Source organism: Octopus bimaculoides, chromosome 1 (assembly GCF_001194135.2).
Source record: "Octopus bimaculoides isolate UCB-OBI-ISO-001 chromosome 1, ASM119413v2, whole genome shotgun sequence".
Lineage (NCBI taxonomy): Eukaryota > Metazoa > Mollusca > Cephalopoda > Octopoda > Octopodidae > Octopus > Octopus bimaculoides.
The window spans coordinates 172439985-172461847 of record NC_068981.1 but is presented as its reverse complement, the minus strand read 5'-3'; the positions used below and the strand labels follow the sequence as shown (position 1 = coordinate 172461847).

The window sequence follows — 21863 nt, the reverse complement described above, 5'->3', positions numbered from 1 at the left end:
ATATATATATATATATATATATAGTCCACTCTGCTAGGTGGTTGGTGTTAGGAAGGGCATCCAGCTGTAAAAACCCTGCCAAAACAGACACAGAAATCTGGTGCAGTTTTCTGCCTGGCTGGCTACTGTCAAACTGTCTAACCCATGCCAGCATGGAAGGCATATGTTAAACGATGATGATGATTATATATATCATGATCATTGCTTTTATGTGCATATTTCCATGTGGCATGGCTTGGCTAGGACTTTTTGGAGTCAGTGTTTCATGGCCAGATGTTCTTCTTGAACTCTCTAACTACCTCTTACAATACACAAAAGTAAGGTGTACTTATATTGAATTTTAGCTGATATACATTTTATATGCATGTGTGTGTGGGTGGGTTGGTCCATGATTCTATTTATGTTTACATTGGTCAAAAAAAAAAATTTTTATGTTGCGTCCCTTTACATCCCATAACTTAGCAGTTCAACAAATGAAGATCAAAAAACTAAGTACTAGAATGAAATATGCAACAAGGTAATGTGTTTGACTAAGTCTGTGTAGGTGCTGCCACATAGTTGCAGTCCTATGACTGAAATCACTAAAAGAATAAAAGAATTGTAGTTGAAAGAGTTCCATAATACTAATTTGAAGAAGTTACTTGGTCAAAATTCAACTGACACTCTATAAATAATAGTTGTGCAACAAATTGATTATATATCGTTTGATTTGAATAGACATCTTGTTTAGACTAGACAGACTTTGTTTCTGGGATTCACCTCAGCTCTTGTATACTTTCAGGTCTACCAATGATCATCAAGAACTACAATGTCTAATCTAGCCTTCTTCATTTAAAATAGTAGGGTATGATTTGAGAGCTTTGGCTGCAATTTCTAGCAAGTTGAGCTATCATATAGAGGCACCCTAGTTAGTTTGTTTACCTTGGTTTCAAGTCTTTCTAAAAGCACATAGTAACCAGAACATATTAATTATAATAATTCCTTAATTAAATACGAAGACTTAAAGATGCAGGAGTTAAACCGTTTTTACAGTTGATATCACTGCAATAACAGAAGCCATTTTAATTTGAAATCCAAATACTTAATATGTAGCTGTTTTAGACTGGCAAATTTATTCTGAAGTTTAACAGATTTTACCTCAAACTCTGGTCTTGTATCTTCAATTCAGTTTGTAACAGATCCAGTTTTTCTTGGTATTTATTCTTGATTGGTTCATTTGATTTTTTATTCTTTTCAATAAATATTTTTTTCATAATCAAAGAAAAGGAAAAAAAGACAGAATTCAAAAATATGTAATTTAAAATCAGTCTTGATTATGTGCAATGATTAAATATTCTCTTGAATATATCTTATTCACTATGATTGTGAAATTACACAAATGCAGAAATATAAAAAGACAGTAGCTAAGGTGGATGGGTTGGTGTTATGCTGATAAACATATGTAGTTCCCCCTGTCATACTGATAGCTGATAAGAAAGACATTCAGCTGTAAAATCACTGACATATCCATAGCATACTGTTTCACTTATTCTTTCTTAGCAAGTTTGGAGAGTGGTGGAGAAAAAATTGGTGGGGACTGCAATGTGAATGCTCCTTTCTTGGCCTTTTAAACATAACTGATTCAGAGAGAAAAAGTGTGTATGTGAAATGGCCTCAGTACCCTACTGGCACTTTATTTGTCAACCTTAAAGAGATGAAAGGCCAAGTCAATGATCTGAACTCAGAATACAAATAATGAAAGACATTATTCTATCCAGTTCTCAAACAACTCTACCAATTCTCTGTCATGTCATTCATATCACCTGACACCTTTAATACGACCAATAGATATGTGAATGTAGTGTAAAGTGCAAGTGTTCTGAGATTGTCATTAAATATTCTCTATTAGCCACTAGCATAGCTGAGAGAGGGGACCGGTACACACATACACACTCTAGCTATGCTAGTGTTATTAGCAAGTTAGTTCTAAGATTGCTAGAATTAAATTAGCTCCATCAAGGTGAAAGTTTGTCACGAAAATTGTCCAGGTTTAAAGTGAATAAAATTAAGTTGGGAGTTTTTTTGGGTTTTTTTTACATTTTATGGTTTGGTCAGAAAATGAAGAAGCAGTGTCCTTGACCTTTTATCAGGATCTACAAACTGGAAGTTATGTTCAAACTAGAAACCTGGTCCAAATACTGGCAATAGAGTATATTTGACAAAAGGCACTCCAGTGGCAGGTTATGATGTTATATCAAGTGACAGAATAAATGTCAATAAACACCAGCTTCATAAGCATTAAAACTGAAAAAACATTTTTGTGAAATCTATCTGCAATCTGATAGGTGAAATGTTAAGATAGACATATATAAAAAGAGAAGCTAATGATGATAAACAAATAATTATAGTACATGTTTTTTTGGTGTGCTTGCAACCATGTCATCGTTTTTAAAGGCCATTCCAAGAGAGTCAGTTGGTGTACTTTGTTCTGAAACATTACTGTTGCTGTCATTCCATCTAATCTGGTCCAAAGAATTTTTATACCAAAAATCCTGAGATCTGTTAAATAAATAAATTAAAACAAATAAAAAATTGTCCAAAAAATCGAAGTAATCTTATTTATGTTTTTATATTTATATCCATTTTTGCATGCTAACACAAAAGGAAGGGATGACTTTTATGGAGCAATTGTTCTTAGAATAGGAAGCCTTTACTACCATTCAATTGTGAAGAGGATTTTATAGAAAAGGCAAATTTTCAGTTATTTCAGATAACATTTGAAGATGATCTGACACCTATTGTGAACAGGTGAATAACCTGGGAATGAAGTGTAGTGCCTAAAACAATAAAAAACCTGAAGTGGATTTCAACTAAAGACAAGCAGGCTGGTAGTTGTCTATACCATGCTAACTATTTTTCTTCTCTATGAAATAGAATCTATTATCAGTCAAATCGAGTTAAGCAGTTATGTCTTATATGATGTAAAACTAAAGATATTTATTTTATCTCCTTACATTCCAGCTACAAATGTAGTGATTTAATGGAAACTTTACTTCTTAAAATAAAAAAAATATTTCTTAGAACATGTGGTGTTATGAGCCAAACTGTGTTGTTGGGAAGGACAGCAAGTGAGAGAGTAGGCACGCTTTAGTATCTTGCCAACTCTTTAAAAAGGTGTTCCAATAATCTCAAAACCCTTTTAAGAATGCCTTTACTCATAATGCTTTTTAATTGCATGAAATAGCGTATACTTCACGGGCAAACCCTTAGATTAGATGTGAGATGTTTTCTGATTTGGTAAAATATTAGTTTTTTTGTAGAAGGGATTTATAGCTGATTGCATAGACTCCAAAAGGACGAAAAGTGAAATTGACACCGACAGAAATTGAACTTTAACCTATTTGAAGCTGTGCTATTGCCAATTGTAAAACTAAATTGACTGTAGTAATTAAGGTTTTTCTTCAGTTTCATAACCTCCTATGTTGCTGAGTTTGAAAAAGATAATTCTGTTAATTTTTCAACGCAGTACAAAATTGAATATCTATATAATTTTAATGGAGATTCGATCAGTTTCATTCCTCGATATAAATTTATTAAACGCAACGTAAAGGCAATTCATTTCCGAGTTTAATGAATGTTACACTGACCACATTTATTATACTGGAATTAAAACAAACAGCGAACAGCTTTAAGTACTCATTTTTGTATCTTGTATGGTATTAGAACAAGCAACAAACGAGCGGCGGAGGTAAAGAACACGTACACCAACAGTTTTCGGCGTAACAAAAGTACTTAACCCTAAACACTGGGTGTACGTATTCTTTACTTTCGCCCAAATGAGCTTCTGGAATCCTTTGACCTGCGAGAAACAGAAGCGAAATCTCCATATAATCACACCCCACCGTTTTAAACAAGCAAGACATATTAAAGGAAACAGTAGTTCTATGTATCTTTACAAAGGTGGGCTGATCATAGAATACCTTCGAAAGGCACAATACGACTTTAATTACAGAATATTTAGCTCTATAAATATTGTAATATGACAACACTTGCTTCTTGATCGTAAATCCTTTAACGGAAGGCACACTGCCTAAGTTAACTAACCACTCTTGACTAAAAACAAAATCTAACATAAATCAACGAAGCAACAGCTACGTAGTCGCTTTATCAAGGACCATTGATGAAAGTGACAGTCGCCAATTAAGTTTAAATTGGAGTTAGACAACAGAGTAAAAAGAAAGAAAATATTGACAACTTATTTTGGGAACCGTATAGAGTGCGATCTTTTAATTACAAACAATACCTTTTCATTTTGAAGAACTCTAAACTAGAAATGTACAAGCACTTACAAATTATCAACACCGAATACTTTTTCTTTTAAGTCTTGTTGCTCCATTAAATAAATATTTGCTAAAGATTTTTCTGTTTCTTGTAGACGATGTGTAACTTCTTTTAATCTCAATTCCATGATGTAGATTCAAATGTTAGCATCTTATTACGTGTAAAGTTAATGTTTAATCATCAGCGTTGTGAAACTTTTGATGAAAATATACAGAAAACTTGAGAAAACGTGAAGAGAAATGAATATTTGTTGACATGTTGTGACTTGTTTTTCTTTGAAACTGAGTTTTAGAGATAAATAAATACAGGGGGAATTCTTTTATGGAACGGTAAAAACAACAAATGACAAACAAACGAATATGATATAAACAATTTAAAATCAATAAAATACATCAAGCAACTTCAGAAAATTAAGTTTACAATGAAATATATTCAAATTAAGTGCACCAACGACATGACATTTGATTGGTTATTAATTATTTTTTAATATTTATTAGCAAAATCACGTGAAAGTACTTTTATAAACGCTCATATATTTTTTAAATTATGGTAATTTTAATTTATATTAAATTTTATTTTATTATGTATATCAAAAAATTATATTATATAAAGCACTTCCGGAAAGTTGTTAAATTGTCTGCAGCGGTGCCAGCCACTTCCTTTTTCATAGTAAGTCATCCCCCAACTGATGCTATTATTAAGGCACTGATTGTTGGACTTGTAAAATAAACCAAAATGGTGAGTAATCTCTAAAAATTTTAATATATTTTATATTCTTATAACTTGTTAAATGATATTTTTCAGTAAATTCTCTTCGATGGTTTCGATATATTAATGATACCGCCTGGCTTATTTTCTACACGTGTAATAGTCGCACTTGCTCTCCCGCTGGAAGTTGTTGACAGCGTTTATAATATGTGACGTTCACTTATTTTAATCATTGATATTGGTTTTAGATTTTAAAAGAAGTGTTCTTCCAGGTTCTTTTATCGTGCCAGCTTGAATTTTTTTTTATATGCATGTGACAAAAAATTAATGCAACTGTGACGTTGGTCTCCATAAACAACGGCAAAATCAGTCGTTAAAAAGTATGCAACTTTACAGATTTGTATTGAAGTATTATTTCTGTTTTAATATATCTATATACATATATATATATATATGTATATATATACACAACAGTAGTTTTATTGAATAATTGTCTTCATAAAGTAATTAGTTCTACAACATTCCTAAACAAGACTTACTCTTGAAATGGTTGATTTTTTTTTTTTTTCAGGTGTTCGTGAAAATAATAAAAAATAAGGCCTATTTCAAGAGGTTTCAAGTAAAATTCCGAAGGAGGAGAGGTATATATAATTTCTAGTCCAGTCATACCAAAATGTACATAGTAATACTTCGCTAATCTTTTACACTTGTCTACAAGATAACCGCCTTTTCTTCTCGAAAAGTGGGCTAAAACTTTTAATTCTATTTCTAGAGGGAAAAACTGACTACTTCGCGAGGAAACGTCTTGTGGTGCAGGAGAAAAACAAGTACAACACACCTAAATATCGAATGATAGTTCGCTTCACTAATAAGGATATTATTTGCCAGGTGAACTTTTCTTTTCTTGAATTCTCCACCCATTTGAAAGGCTTAACATTGTGAACTTGGATTCAGTTGTAATTTTAAAGTCGCTGTAGTTAGTATAAATAATGGTGAGGTTAACTATTATATTGTACACGAGGTTAATCCATTATAATGCTCTTTTTTCCCCGAGCAATAACTTGGTAGCTATATATATATATCAATGCAAAGTTTTACATAAGATTGTTGAAAATTTATTTTAAAAGTTATATACCAATTTATAAATGAAAAATACTTAACGTTGTGAAAGGTATTTCTTTGTATTCTTACATACGTGTTACGGTAACATGTTTATGAATGAAGCTACTGATGTAGTATAAACTGACTGACAGTGCTGGCTAAAAACTTGAAATATATTCATGAATAACTTCCTTCCAGTGGTGATAAATAGGAGTAATAAGGTTATTTCGTAGCTAGTTTCTAAAATGTGTTCAGTGATGGGTTTATAATTGCATATTAACTCTAAAATCCTTTATTTTTTTTATGGTTTTCTGACTGGTCATGGTTGAATAGACATCCATGTATCACGGCTGTCCCATACCATTGTATCCCAAATTCGAATATGCTTATAGTATTGTTACTACAGCAAATGATTGTTAAAATGTATAAAGAAACTTATAGTTCTTGGTTTAAGGAAAATAAATTCATTTCACGTTCCTCTTCCATTCTGGCATGGGTGGTTTGACAGGAGTTGACTAGCCAGACTGCACCAGAATCCAGTCTGCTTTAGCATTGTTTTTGGCTGGATTCTCTTCCCAACCATTTCAATAGTTTATTTTGCTGTGAGGAAGAAATGCCTTTTCCATCTACAGTAGGACTTGTGTCAGCTTTAAGAACAAGTAAACATTTGTAGATATTACTTTATTGAAGATTGCAATATTCAATTTCTATTTTTACGCCTGACCACAATCTAGATGAATTTTAATCAGCTTTGGATCCCACTTATACTGAAACAGTTGACTTTATGTAAACACTTGGAAACAAGCTATGAACCCTAATGTACAAAAACAGGTTTTCAGAAAGTACAATTTGTGATTAAAAGAAAATCAAACATTTCACTTATTCTAGTGTATTTCTTTGAATCAAAGCAAGGTAGTTTGTATGCCAATCCTTACTTTCTCCTATATAATTACTCAAAAAAACTAGAACCAGTTGTAATTAATAGTATGTGCAATTTCCAAAGTCTGCCAACTCTTGACTATCCAGTTTTAGTGAATCTTTGATTTTTATACCTTGTCAAATGCATCCTTCCTGATCTTAGTTTATCAGTGGTTCCTGCTAGACATCAGTTTCTGTATATGTCGGTGATGATTTGACAACTTGATATTGAAATAAGAGTAATATCTCCACTTAGATATACATAAGCATAATTTCAATTTAGCAAAGCCTAACTTGACTTATATATTTGGCTCTTTGAAACAACTATTCCACGCAGTGTAATTTGTGCCCAGCTTGTCTCTTCACATGTACTACAAATTCCTCCTGTAGTATAGTATGAGCACTATTGTAATGTAGCATACACTGTTACTAAAGTTTTTTTTAATTCGTTTTGAACTGCATAAATATTGGTATCCTTTGTGATGTACTGAAGTGGTTGTATGATACTTGAAGCTGTTTCATTAGTTATTGACAGTTCTTAATGACTCTGTCTGATGGCAAAGTATTGGGGAGATTTAGGAATGAGTGAAAGCTTTTAGAGAAACCTTTTTTAATCATTGGAATCCTACTTTACACATGCTGTAGCTTTTTTGAATTTTCTGAAAAATTTTGCGAATTTGTATTTTTTGCACAGAAGTTCATGATTATGCAAGAACAAAACCAATTTCATGCATAATTTAAGAGCTGTTACTTTAGCACATCTAACACTGTTTTTCAAGATCTTTCTCCCTAACACATTTGATGGCCTACTGCTGGGATTTAAGCCAAATATTTGAACTAGCTGTTATTTTAATCTGTGATTTAAAAGATTTGCAAAATTAACCAAAGAATTTTTTTAGTCCTCGCAAATTCATAAACATTTTATGAAAATGCCGAAACCTAAAAATTGAGGGGCAGAATAACATTTTCAAATTCTTACATTATTCCCTCCACCTCACCTTTGCTGTGACATGAAAACTCGACTTTTGAGCTTTTAATGCTTTAGTATTCAGATGATTCTGTCTTATATTAAATTAATCATGCATTATATTGTTTGGAGATGTTGATGTTATTGCTTAGTTTTAGAATGAAATTGAAAGGATGTGGTAAGAGGCCAGATCTGACCCGTTTCAATATAAAACGAGTTATTTTGGCCAGTTTGAATGCTAAAATATTAAGAATGTAAATATTTAATGAAAATATTTACAGTCGAAATTTTGGATGAAATGCCAATCATAACTGTAGTGTCTGTTTGTTGCTGTAGAAGCATGGACTGGTTTGATTGGCTAAGAATTAGAAGTTTTCAATCTTTCTATAAATTTTTTTTAAAGGTTGTCATTTTGAAAATGGGCATGAAAATCATGTAGAAATATTTAGTAATATCACTCGGATCAAAGTAAACATGATCAATATATTCCATCAAATTTATTCCAGATACCGGTGTAATGAGTTATTTTACTAAATTCTTAATTTCCAAAATTAGTTGACAGTTTATTTTAACAAATATAGAAGGGTGGCTTTGTTTGCTTCAATTAGCAAGACTGGATGCTTCATACATATACACCTTTTAAATAGGATTAAGATTGTTAGATTTGGAAGATTTGATTGCAATTTTTGCGGATTGAGCAATTGTAGATGCCCCTGGTGGTGGCTGCTGAATGTATACAAGTATTGTCAAATATAACATGGTATGTCGGATGAGTCACCTTTTTAGATATTGAAAACATGAAACGTTTTACTTGGTTTTTGACACATTTTCAGGCTGCTGCTGCCCCCTTGCCTGTCGAGCCACATTCCTAGCTTCTGCAGCAAGTTCAAAACCGCATTTAACCCAATTCATTATTTTGGAAGTTTTGTTACAACCATCACCTGCTTTCGGTTATCCCATTGTTGTCCCACTTTTCTTCAACACCCCCTGAATCTTTCCACTTCCCCCATGGAGGTAGCACTGCCCACTTTAGGAACCACTGATGTAGACTTTGCTTTAGTTGTACTTTTTGGTATGAACTGTATTGTAATTGATTTACATAGGTTCCTAATGTCCTAACATCCATGTTGACTGGTCTTATTTCTTAAAATTATTATAATTAATCAGTACTTCAAAATAGAATTTTTAACAATTAAATTTTTTTTTTGTTTTATTAGATAGCGTATGCCCGTATTGAGGGAGATGTGATTGTGGTTGCGGCCTACTCTCATGAGCTCCCTAGATATGGCATCAAGGTAGGGCTGACCAACTATGCTGCTGCATATTGCACAGGACTTCTTCTTGCCAGAAGAGTAAGTTACTTTTTGTTTTTTTAGTATGTTGTCAAAAACATTTAAATATTTTCTGATTTTTTTTTTTTTTTTTTTTTTTTTTTTTTTTTTTTTTCCTTCAATCATTTTAGTTTTAATGTATTCATCAAAATTTGTTTTCAGATATTGAAAAAGTTCAACTTGGACACCATCTATGATGGTTGTACTGATGTGACTGGAGAGGAGTATAATGTTGAGAACATTGAAGGTAAACCCAGAGCCTTCCGTGCATTTCTTGACGTTGGACTCAGCCGTACTACAACTGGTGCAAGAGTCTTTGGAGCAATGAAAGGTGCTGTTGATGGTGGTATGGAGATACCTCACAAGTAAGAATCTTTTCAGTTACAGGTTCTAGACTTTATGGGTGGAGGTCGACTTGTTTGAAACGTCTGATTTGTTTTTAATCTTAAACTAACTCTTTAAGACTTAAGTCACAGGAGTGGCTGTGCTGGTAACTTGCAGACCCTCTCAGACTACTGGCATGGTTGATGTTTGCAAGTATGCAGTGGGGGAGGTGGAAATATTCCAAAATGCTTAAATCCAGTCCCAATTCTTAAATTGTCAGTTACAGGGGTGGGGGGGTTGACTAACATCTGAATTGGATGAATTTGAATGATTCAAATTTTTCTCTTTAATTTCATAACTTCATATTTCAGCACATTTGCATATGTAGTATGTTGCCTGTTTCTATGAGTAAACTTGTACTACAGGAATGCTTAATGAACTTGATTCTAGATTGTATTTGCACTAATATTGTCATCAGTGTTAAGTCTAACCGGCAACATTGGTAAATATGCTTATAAGAATAGCTACTGAGAACAAATGGACACAACACATGTAGGGTGTTGGTTTGCTTACTATAGGAGGCTTGTGGATTTGAAAGGGTATCCATGTCATACCAGTGGAATGAAATATCACAATTTTATTAGCCAATATTATAGCTGCTTAAATGCCTTGATTTTTGTCCACTTTATATTTTGCATAATAATTGGTCCAATATTTTATGGAATAGTGAGAATAGTCAATGGATTTTAGGTCCAACTGGGTTTCTTTTAAAAATTAGTCATATTCATTGTGTACACTGTTTTCGTGGGAATTTTGTGATTACGATAAATTTAAGCTTCATGTATTTTATTACAGTGTTAAGCGCTTCCCAGGTTATGATGCGGAAAGTGGAGAATTTAAAGCTGAGGTGCATAGGGATCATATTTTTGGCAAACATGTCGCAAATTATATGTCTACACTTCAAGAAGAAAATGAAGAAACATACAAAAAACAGTTCTCGCGTTATATTAAACTAGGCATAACACCCGAATCAGTGAGTATTGTTATCTCTATAATTCTTACTTCATTAAGCATAAAATATATATTTTATACAGTGGAAAGCACTTATTGTTAATGGTGGTTTAAGTAGATGTGGTCATGTTAATTTGTTAATTCCTGTAATTGGAGTACTTTAAAGACAAATTAATCTAGAGGATATTATCCATGAAGAACAATTGTTATTGCCAGAGAAAAAAAGCATGGCACTTTATGGTTGTTGAAATAGTTTCCTTGGAATGCAACTGTCTATCCTTAAAATGAAACTTTTTTAAATTTTAGATTGAAAAGCAGTATAAAAATGCACATGCAGCAATCCGTTCTCATCCAGAACCAGTAACTGCGCCTAAGAAAACTGTTGTGAAAAAGAGGTAAGCAACTATTATTGCCACTGTTCAAAGGTTCCTTTGTCAGTTTGAGCTTCAAAAATAACTGTAGGGCATAAACCATGTATGTGAATGGGGCAGTTTCAGTTGGGTGGTGGGTGACACAGTGTTAGAATGATATAGAAGGTGGCTTGGAAAGAATGAGGTGCAATAGATATCATGTATATGTAACAAAGAAATAAGCTAAAACAGGTTGTCATTGCGAATTGGACATAATTGGGCAAAAAACTGTCTTGATAATGACATTTGCTGGCACCATCATTAAGAAAGTTATGGAAAATGTTACAAGAGCCTGCAAGTGCAATTAAAGATAGTAAAGCAATAACAGCAGATGGACCAAAAGGGATAGATACTGGAAATACATTGCAGGGCACGTGGTATTGTACAACAATTCATATAGCTGTAGCATTAACTGTTGCCAGGGCAAACATTCTCGAATGAACAAATTGATTGTTATAAATGTAATGCATTGGATTTATAGCACAACTAATTAAGATTAGCATATACTAGCAGGAACTGTGACCATTTCATGGAATTAATGGTAAACCTATTGGGTTATTTCTGAAAACTTTATCCAAAAGAAAGCATAGTCTTTAAGATATTTGCTATTCATTGAAAAGTGAAAGAAATTGGAATACAATTATTACTTAATGCGCAATTTTATATTCTTAACACACAGCACAGCACATGCAAAATATTTGCTCTTTTTCCCAGAAACAAATCCTGTACATGATACAGCTTTTAGTTAAATTGCATGTATGTACTACATAATTAAGCGTGACTAATTCATGGAATTGCACTTGTGTGTTAAGTGATATAAAAAAAGCTTTGTTCAATTAGATACTTCTAACTATCCACCCGCCATCTTTCTTGCTCCCACTCCCTTTAACCTCACCATCAGAACATTGCCCCTCTGCTAAAATTATATTTTTAACTCCCCCTCTACCTTTTAACTTTAACCATGTAATATATATATAACATCCCCCCCCTCCCATCTCATGGATACATCTCTCTTTGTCTTATCCTTTTTCCCTTCAAGTAATCACATGAAAGCATTACAATTACATTCCCTCTCCTTTTCTTTCTCCTGCTTTTGCTCTAATCACGTGGACTGCAAAGAATAAGCTACTATACTTAACAGTTGTCAATCTTGGAGACTCGTTATATAGTCCAGTTGTCAAAAGCAAATCAGTACAAGCTTACTGAAGATGACTGTCAAAATTCGAGATGCTGTTGGTATTTTTAAAGGAATTTCAAAAGCAAATGGACGTCGCAAGGCTCATTTTTAAAACCCTCTTCGTCCCTACTCCAGTTTGTTATACTTCAGCTAATCATAATGGGTTTTGGCCAGCTGACCATGAGGACTACTGTATGTCAGTAACTTAGCTCTCATAGCTGAATCTGCCAACAACAACTCCATATGTATAGGCAAAGCCTAGAATTGAATCCTCTACACTTAAGCAAAGTATTCAGTTAACTGGAAAGACAGTATACTGCTTACAGGAAGTGACCATGCTTAACCCCTTTCATTACCAGTCTGGCTGAAATAGCCTGCTGATATTTTTAATTTCAGCACAAATCTCATAAATTTTGAAAATGTTTCATGTAAATACTTGAGTTACATTGTCTTCCATTATTGAACATACGTAAGCACTGCAAATTATAGATTCTTTCCAATTTTGATTTTCTGAAATGTTTCACTATGGGCAAAGGGTGGTTACCAGTTTCATGTTGTCAAGCAAGTTTGGGTTAGTCTTCTCTCCCCACAACCCCCGAGGGAACAAAACTTAGGTTAATTTTTCTTTGAATCAATTACTGCAGGGAAGGACTAAATATTTTTGAATTTACCATATTTTTATTTACTTGTGAGATGTGTAACAGTTTGATTTGTGAATCATTGTATGTTTCTGTGTATTTATTTCCTTTTCTAATTTTCTTCAAATCTCGGCACTTTGTGTTTTTTTCGGGGGGGGGGGTTATAGTGCACCTATTTCTTTGTGCTTTTTTACCATTATGATACATGAACTTCAACTTAATAATCCAGTACTTTGAACAATTTTTTCTCAAATTTTATAGTCATTTAATAATGGCTATTAAAATTAATATTTTGAATTTTCCTGTAATTAGATTTGCTTGAAGATAAAAATTATGAAACAAGATTTGGTTAAGAATCTTAAATTGTATTCCAAAGGTTACAAGTCTATAAGCTTTAACCCTTTAGCATTCAGATTACTCTGCTTATTCGTTGTTTTTAATTAATCTTGTAGCTTTGTGATTTTCATGTGATTCCTTATCTTTAGAATGACATTGTAGGATAGGTATGAAAGGCTGCATCTGGCTAGTTTGAACATAGAACAATATTTGGCTGGGTTAAAGCGGTCTAAATTCTTGATTATTTTAGAATTTAATTGAACTACATAAGGTGTGTATTTTATTTAGAAATATAGTAACAAAAGTGAATTGTTTAGTATACAAATGTAAACCATGGCTACAAGAGATGCAAGGGGGTCATATACAGACTGAATGAGCTGAGGAAAAGAATATGTAAAAATTTGTGTAGCATACTATAGGGTGTACCACTGGTACAGTTGATAGCTTACTTCATTAAGATACACAATTGCTACACGAGATACTGTGATTTTTAGAGAAAGAGAAAGCCCTATTCAACTTATGAGCATGAAAAAGTGGAGATAGAATACACTAAAGATAGACTTGAATCATACTTAAAGCATTCGTACTTTCTCTTAATTACTCTTAAAATCAATGTAGTGTAAAGCTGTTTAATATCACCATATTAGTTATTAGGCTATATTCCTAGTGGTTGGCATTAGGAAGGGCATCCAGCTGTAGAAACTCTGCCAAATCAGATTGGGGCCTGGTGTAGCCATCTGGCTCACCAGTCCTCAGTCAAATTGTCCAACCCATGCTATCATGGAAAGTGGACGTTAAACGATGATGGCCAAACTGAACACTTGAATTAGAACAAAAGAAGAAATTTCTAAGTGTTTTGATTCGTGGTGATTCATTGGGTTTGATTTATTCTGATGATTCTCCAATCATGTTATAACTGTCGATGACATTATCTCAAACCTGTTACAAGTAATCTAAAATATTCTTTGATTGAGATAGTGCAGGCATGGCTAAGAAGCTTCCTTCCCAACCACATGCTGCCTTGAACAAGTGTCTTCTACTATAGCTTCAGGGCAACCAAAGCCTTATCAGTTAATTTCGTAGATGGGAACAGAAAGCAGCCTGTTGTGTATCTGTCCACCACTCCTTGACAAATGGTGTTGGTGAGTTTTAAATCCCTGTAATGTACTGGTTTGGCAAAAAAAAAAATAGAGGTTTGATTCATTCAATTAAAAAAATTCAAGGCAATTCCCCCAGCATAGCCAGTCTAATGACAAAGATGAATTGGTAAGTCTGAATATCTTAGTTTTTGTAACTGATCTAAGTTTTAATTAGAAATTTTAAGATTAACTGTATTTCAATTGTTTTTGCAGACACAATGCCAAGAAACTTACTCTGGAACAGCGCAAGGCTCGTATTCAAAAGGAGAAGAGTGAATTTATGAAAAGTCTCAAGAAAGATGATGATTAAGTTTATTTCTTATGACCGGGGTCAATAAAAACTTACTGCATCAATATTTTATTTGTATTTTATTAGCAAGTCATTGTGCATATTTAAAATTTTATTATAATTATTTTTCTCCCTACAAATGACGCCCAGATGTGATTTTTATATATGGGGGTAGTCTAGTCAAGTTTTGCTGTGGCTGGATGGATAAAAATAACTGGGGAGATGAGTTTTTCAGTGTTTCTGGAAGACAATTACATTAATTTTTTGTTTGCATAAATTTGCAATTTTATATTGAGCCAAAGCACTAGGCCAAAAGACATAACTTAAATTTGGTTAAAACTCCAGTATTTAATGCACTATGAAAACTGCTCTGTCAGCAGCGAAGTGAAATGAGGTTTTAAACAAAATGTGCAAGTATTTTGATTTGCTCTATATGTGAATGGTTTTTGAAAGTTTAAAGATGGAAATTGGAAGTAGGTGAGAAGGTTGCATTGAATGAAAAAATAAAAATTTGTTTTCAGATGGCTAGTAAAATCAAAAGTACATTTGCCACTGTGAATGATAGGCAATATGCCAAAGATGCAATTTTATTTTTGAATTTTTATGGTGTTTATACCAGTATGAAAATAAAAATTTAAATATCATTTTTATCTTTGCAATAAATTTTGTAACAATGCTGCTTCATTACAAATGTAATAGCTTCCATATAAAGTAGTGTGGTCAGGCATCCCTTTCTTCACAGCCGTTATCCCTCTCACTACCTCCATAGAAAATTTGCCTCCTACTTTGGTCCATGCAAGTATGATGGAAAAGTTGACATTAAAACTGATACAGAAACACTTTTTTTCTCCTCTCTCTCCAATTGAGGCAGACTACTCTGAACTACTACTTCTTGATGGGTTTCATTCCAAGTAACTGTGATGTCCGTACCGTTTTAATGTCTACTTTTCCATACTTGCAACGAGCAGAATTCACTGAGGTGATTTTCTTGTAACTATACTCTTTTGTTGCCAACTTACCTCGTATTTCTTCATGGTATGGAAATTGGAGATAAGTGGCACTACCTGAATGTTAGTGGAAACCTACATAAGTTTTCAGTTACTCTACCAAATCTATGTGCAAAGCTCAAGCTCAGAATGCAATAGTACTGAACATGAAACAATGTGGTTGGGAGGTGAAATTATGCACATGCATGTCCATGTGATTGGATTCCAAATATATTTGCGGACACAAACAGCATTGAGATATATAAAACGGCTGACTAAATTGCATAGCTACTGCCTACCAATACTTTCGTGTTGATGTTTACATTCTGCATCTTCAGTCGATACTCTTGGAGCAAAAAGTACCTTTCAGCTCTGCATCTTGGAAAGATGGGTGAAATTTTTTTTTTTTTTTTTCTTTCGGAAAATAAGTATAAATTGGTGACAATGTATTAAAATATATTTGAATAGATGATTAAAACTGTCATCGTGAAGAGGAGGACACAACGAAATTATAGGTAAGCACAAGCAAGTTGCTATTTTGGGGTGTAGATTATGGCATCTTGAGAAAGTATTTTCTGTAGTCTTAGGTTGATAAATTTGTGATATTGGTAGTTTGTATCTTGATACCACTGAAGTGGTGGTACTATTTATTCTCATAAACAAAACATCCACTATGCTAAAACAATAGTTAACAAGAAGAGCTTCAAGAAGTATTGTTTGATTGATGTCATATCCAGTTTGGTATGCTTTTCCTAAAGCCAACTAGGTCGTGTGCTTTTTTTTTTTCTCGTGACACCAGCACAAATGAGGTTGCCATAAGATCCCCTTAGATTAAGTGGCTTCAATGAAGAGGGAGACTAAGGACTTTAACAGAATTTGTTGCTGTTATGTGCCGACTCGCATTCTAGAAGAGTTGGGAATAGATCAGGAAAGATGAAAATAATGGTAAGAACAGAGAATGTAGGTGGAGGGAGATTGCAAAGAATATGGAAGAGTGATTGATGAATGTAACGAAGAACAAGTGTTGAATAAGAAAGAATAGGGACAACTGTAGAAATAAGGTGTTGAATATCAGAAAGTGACCAATGGTACACATGGGTTGGAGGAAAGGATTAATAGTGCAGAAAGAATGGTGGTAAAAAGCGACAGAATCCTAATGATACAGTAGATGGAACGGATGACGGAGAGAAAGATAGGTGGTTGGGTAGGTTGCGAGAGTGGAGAAAGCGTAGTGAATGAGGAAATTGAAAGTTATATCAAGGTGGATGAGATATTTGGTGGCTCAGGAGAGTGATCGACGTAAAATGTGGGTGGAAGGGACAGTATTGAGAATGTAGTATGGGTATAAAGTGGAACAGTTCCAAGTTGTGAGAAAGGTAAGTGGTATGGAACTGAAAAGTGTACCTTGGATATTGGATTTGCAAAATCCTTATCCATGGGCAACAGGTGCCTTTCTCATGTACGTTTCTAACCGCACTGGTGTCTAGAGGATACCTGCTTTTCACAACAGCATTTTTTTTTCTTGCCCCTAACAACAATATCTGACTGGTTGTGGTGGTTTTAGTTAAATTTTAATTTCCACCTATATTCTTTTTGCCCATTGTTCTCCGTATAGTTAACAGTCTGTTGGTATTTCCTTTTTTTTATTCTGTTCCACATCATGCCTGATAGAAGATATCTACAAGACAGTCTCGCAGTTGGCAATAATGTGGTTGATGTCTTCAGTTTTAGTTTTACACAGCTTACATTCGTTTTCTGTCAATGTCTTCTGCCTTTTATGTTGCAGCTACTTGGTGGTGGTGGTGGTGGGGATCTGTTCTTGAATTGCATGGAGGTAGCCTTCAAAAGTGGGATGTCATAAACTTCTCAGTGTTCCATGCTAAGTGTTTTTTTAAATGTCTTTCGTGGTCAATTTTATGGACCTTGTTTAAGGAACCGGTGAGGTGAAGCTGCTGTAGAAGCACTCAGATGCAATAAATATTTTTAATTTGTTAGACTTCTTTATACTTATGGTGTATTAGATTCAGTTATGTGTATCCTTATTTTTTTCTTTCTCTCTATAAGAGACAGGTTGGATATTTGTACAGAAGCACTGTGTGTCCTATCCACACTTAACAGCTCACACATTCTACCACAACAAACCAAACTATGTCTCTACATTTCTTCTCTTCCTCACATTTCCGCTTCATGTAACATTATTACCTCCCTCTCCCCAATGCTGTCCTCTTGGCCCTGTGCCACCATATGATTGCTCTCTGCTAGCCCCCAACCTCTGTGTTCCACCCATACACCCTGTCTCACTGTATTATTGCTATCTGCTAGCCCCCGCTGGTCGTTCCACCCACACGTAACAAGAAAACTTTTCGCTTACCCTATCACAACAAATCAATCTACATCTCTTTCTCACATTTCCTCCTTCATACACTATGCCTAGCTCTTACTCCCCAATCCTGTTCCTCTGTATCATTGCTATCTGGTAGCCCCTCCAACTCTATGTACCCAGGTCTTTTGCCACTTACTCTTTAATCACACTTCCTTCACAATACCCTGCTGCTTATATTATGGCACTTGTCACCATCTATCTATCTCTCTTCCTTTACTGAACCATCTCATTTATATTCTGATACCCGTCCCTTGTGAGTATGTCCGGGATTTTGCCACCATCTCTATCCTGCTGTCTCTCACTCTCTCTCCCCCTCTCCTGCACTTCCCTCAGGTTGGGTAACCATGTATTTTATTTGCGGTAGCACTCCTGTTTCTGTCTTCATTCCTGATCTTTCTTTCTCTGGCCAGGTAACCTTGTACTTCCTCTACAGCAAGACACCTGTATCTGTCACACTATAACCTTTTCCTCATTACCTCCTCCCTCTTAAAAGTTTTTTTTTAATGTCTTGCAAGTACTTGGTGATCCTGTCAGTGCAGGTGCCACTTAAAAGCATCCAGTCCACACTGTAAAGTGGTTGGTGTTCGGAAGGGCATGCAACTTAAAGACCTTGCCAAAACTGACCTCGCTTGTGCTTGTGCCACGTAAACTCTGCTGAGTGGTTGGTGTTAAGAAGGGCGTCCAGCTGTAAAATTCCTGCCAGAGCAGTCACAGAAGTCTGGTGCTGGCCGGCTCTTGTGGTACCGTCCCACCCATTCTAGCATGGAAGGCGGACATTAATCGGTTAAATGATTTAATCCCTCTATAGCTTATGTCTTTCGTGCCAAGTACACATGCACTGCTTGCTCAATGAACTGGTGCATTTAAAATTTTCTTTTTCAGATAAATAGAATTTAGTAATGCTCCTCGGGAATAGATATGCATCAGCTTTTATTTAATCTCTCTCCTCAAGTTCATTAGTTATCCTAATGATGTTTTCATACTTGCAAACATGGGCGAGATAGTTACTGGCCTCTTTCTTCTGCTGCAGTTGTTGCAGAAGTGTGTAGGTAAATCCTTACTGAAGTTGAAAAGGATTTACCTACACACTTCGCACATTCCTGGAAACGGCCGTAAGTTTCTTTCGTATTTATTGGATTCGTTTGAGGACTTCTCTTTTTGGATTTGTATTTATGCAATTCTTCATCCGACTTTGATTTGAGCACGGAATTATGCTATAATGTGTATATGTAATGATGAAGATTATTTTGTATCGGTTGAAATTGAGTTTGTTACAGTTGTGATTGATTTGTTAAAGGTTTGAGATTCTTCATTATGCAAAGATGAAAGAACAGTGATTGACGTTGGGAAGAAAATATTTATTTACCATTACATCGAATATACCTTGCCTCGACGGGCAGGTGATAAAAATCCTAGAGCGTGCGAAGTAAAAAAAAGTTGATTTAGGCCTGTGTGTTCTTATTGTAGTAGTAAACCATAGAGAGAAATATGGTAATGTGCAGAGAAGACAAAGTGAGAAGGTATGGGAAGTTGGGTCTCATAGCTGCTGACAGTAAATTTCATTTCTCCATTTGACCATTGTCTTTAGTAGCTGCCTTGCTTGTGAACATGATTCTAGCATTCCGCTACCTAACTGATGGTAGCTGCCTCTGACTTGAATTGTCATTCATTAACTAACTGATTGAGTTGTCACGAGCCGACTAACTGATTTTTGCTGGGGGGTTCTTGCTTTTATAACTATCCAGAAGGATAGATATATCGTTGAGAACAATAGATTTAGTTGGTGGTCTTGTTATCTTAATTCTAGCTTTTGGTGAAATAGAAGTGGTTAGAAAGGTCAAGTGGTGAAGACATTTCGGCCTAGCTAAGGCAATCTGGCAAATGTAAAACTGCTATCACAGAAAAACTATTGTTCCACCGTGAGAAAAGTTCTGTTGAACTGTAACTTGAAATTTGGCTATGGTGGATCGAATCCACTTCATGCCTGCAAGATCCACTACATATATATATGCTTTTATATGTTATATGTTCACACATTTATGATGGCTTTAGATATATGTTGGCTTTGATGAGGAGTATTATCGACCTTGAAATTTGTCTCTTTCTAATTAAAACTTTAGTATAGAGATATAAACCCATGTACACGTATATAAATGAATGAGTGTATAAATGTATTAAAATATATTAAGGATTATAGGAAATGAGAGGTTAAACACTGAGCAATCAAAAATATCAGTAGTGTTGCTATATATTACATAACTAAGGAAAATAAACGATATAATGTTTTGTGTTAAAAGATGGGCCGAGAAAGGCAAATGGTAATTGATGGACCGAGAAAACTAAGTGGCAAATGACGTAATATTTGTGTAACGGTTAAAGATTACTTTTGTATCGGTTGAAATTTAATTGTAACACTTAAAATTAATTAGGTACACAATAATATGAAACGTCAGAGTCAGCAGTTGTAGCGATAAAAATTTGTTGTTATAACGGCATGTTGTAGGATGTGAAAGATGAACAATGCATGAAGTTTTAAAAAAGTATTTATTTACTGTTACGTTGAAAATACCTTGCCTCGTCGGGCAGGTTATAAAATCTGAGAGCACGCGAAAGAAAGTTAGATGTGGTAGAATTTTTCTTTGTATAGTTTTGTGTACAGGTTCTCTTAATAAGCCACCGATAGCGATAGAATGATGTTGTAAGAGAACAGATATAGAGCTAGTGAAATTTGTAGGGTTGATGGACGTTGTCTCACAATTGCTGACAGTAAATTTCATTTTCCTATCTGACTATTGTCATTAGTATCTGCCTTGCTTGTGATCATGATTCTAACAGTCCGTTCCCTAACTGATTGAGTTGTCACGAGCTGACTCACTCAATTGTCACCAAGTGACTACTGGTTCTTGCTTTTATAACTATCCAGAAAGATAGACATATCGTTGAGAACAATGGGCTTCGTTGGTGGTACTGTGATATCTCTATTCTAGCTTTTGGTGAAGTAGAAGAAGTTATAAGGATCAAGTGGTGAAGACATTATTTCGGCCGAGCTAAAAGCAATCTGGCAAATGTAAAACTGCTGTCAGAGAAAAACCATTGTTCCACCGTGAGCAAAGTTCTGTTGAACTGTTAATTTAAATTTGGCTATGGTGGATCGAATCCACTTCATGCCTGCAAGATCCAACATTTGTTTCAAATTTTGGCACAAAACCAACAATTTTGAGGGTGGGGTAAGTCGACTACATCGACCCCACTGGTTCTTATTTTATCGATGTCAGAAAGACGAAAGGCAAAATCAATTTCGACGGAATTTGAACTCACAATTTAAAGACAGACGAAATGCCGCTAAACATTTTACTCGGCAAGCGACGTAATATTAAGCAAGCAGAGGTATCCAAGTTGATGTTACAACATAAATTATTCATAACAGTAATAATATTCAAATGGTACAGAAATGATACGAGGTGGGGGTTTTGACTGAAACTCCCTTCGTTGAAAGGAGGCATTGGATTACAGAAGGTTCAAAATAACTTATTTAGAGTATTGGGCACTGTCATGGTATTAGCTGTCAGAAGTGAAAGTAGAAAAATCTGACAAGGAACGTTACTGCTGGTTTGAGTTGATTCTTTGGCTACTGACAGCTAATACCATGACTGGCCGGAGCGAGCTATCTGTCTGTCTGTCTGTCTCTCTCTCTCTGTCTATCTATCTATCTATCTATCTATCACTCGAAAGTTATTAGAACAAATTTGACACCTATATCCATGCGTTTGAAAACAGAGAGTATAAGGGTACTTACTAAAGCAGAGTGGTTGCGCGTCCGCGCTA

The 21863-nt window shown here is 34.6% G+C and overlaps 2 protein-coding genes across 6 annotated transcripts in view; one reads left to right on the top strand and one right to left on the bottom strand.

The window, feature by feature from the left end:
* Positions 1-4734, bottom strand: part of LOC106874523 (coiled-coil domain-containing protein 18) — a 44051-nt gene extending 39317 nt beyond the window's left edge. For 2 of the 5 annotated variants that reach the window (XM_014922286.2, XM_052972617.1), the window contains exons 1-3: positions 4329-4733; positions 2391-2538; positions 1138-1229 (exon numbers count right to left, since the gene is read on the bottom strand). In XM_014922286.2, the coding sequence (XP_014777772.1) occupies positions 1138-1229; positions 2391-2538; positions 4329-4447 (359 nt within the window). In that variant the 5' untranslated portion in view covers positions 4448-4733. Of the gene's footprint in view, positions 1-1137; positions 1230-2390; positions 2539-3959; positions 4098-4328 lie in introns of those variants that run through there. The other 3 variants (XR_008265453.1, XM_052972621.1, XM_052972630.1) reach the window with 3 other exon arrangements.
* Positions 4735-4930: 196 nt separating this feature from the next.
* LOC106874524 (60S ribosomal protein L5) lies at positions 4931-14734 on the top strand. Its single transcript, XM_014922288.2, has 8 exons — positions 4931-5058; positions 5600-5669; positions 5801-5916; positions 9232-9366; positions 9508-9710; positions 10525-10702; positions 10987-11075; positions 14594-14734. Exons 1-8 carry the CDS (start codon positions 5056-5058, stop codon positions 14688-14690), a joined length of 891 nt encoding a protein of 296 aa, XP_014777774.1. The 5' UTR covers positions 4931-5055; the 3' UTR covers positions 14691-14734.
* The last annotated feature ends 7129 nt before the right edge of the window (positions 14735-21863 follow it).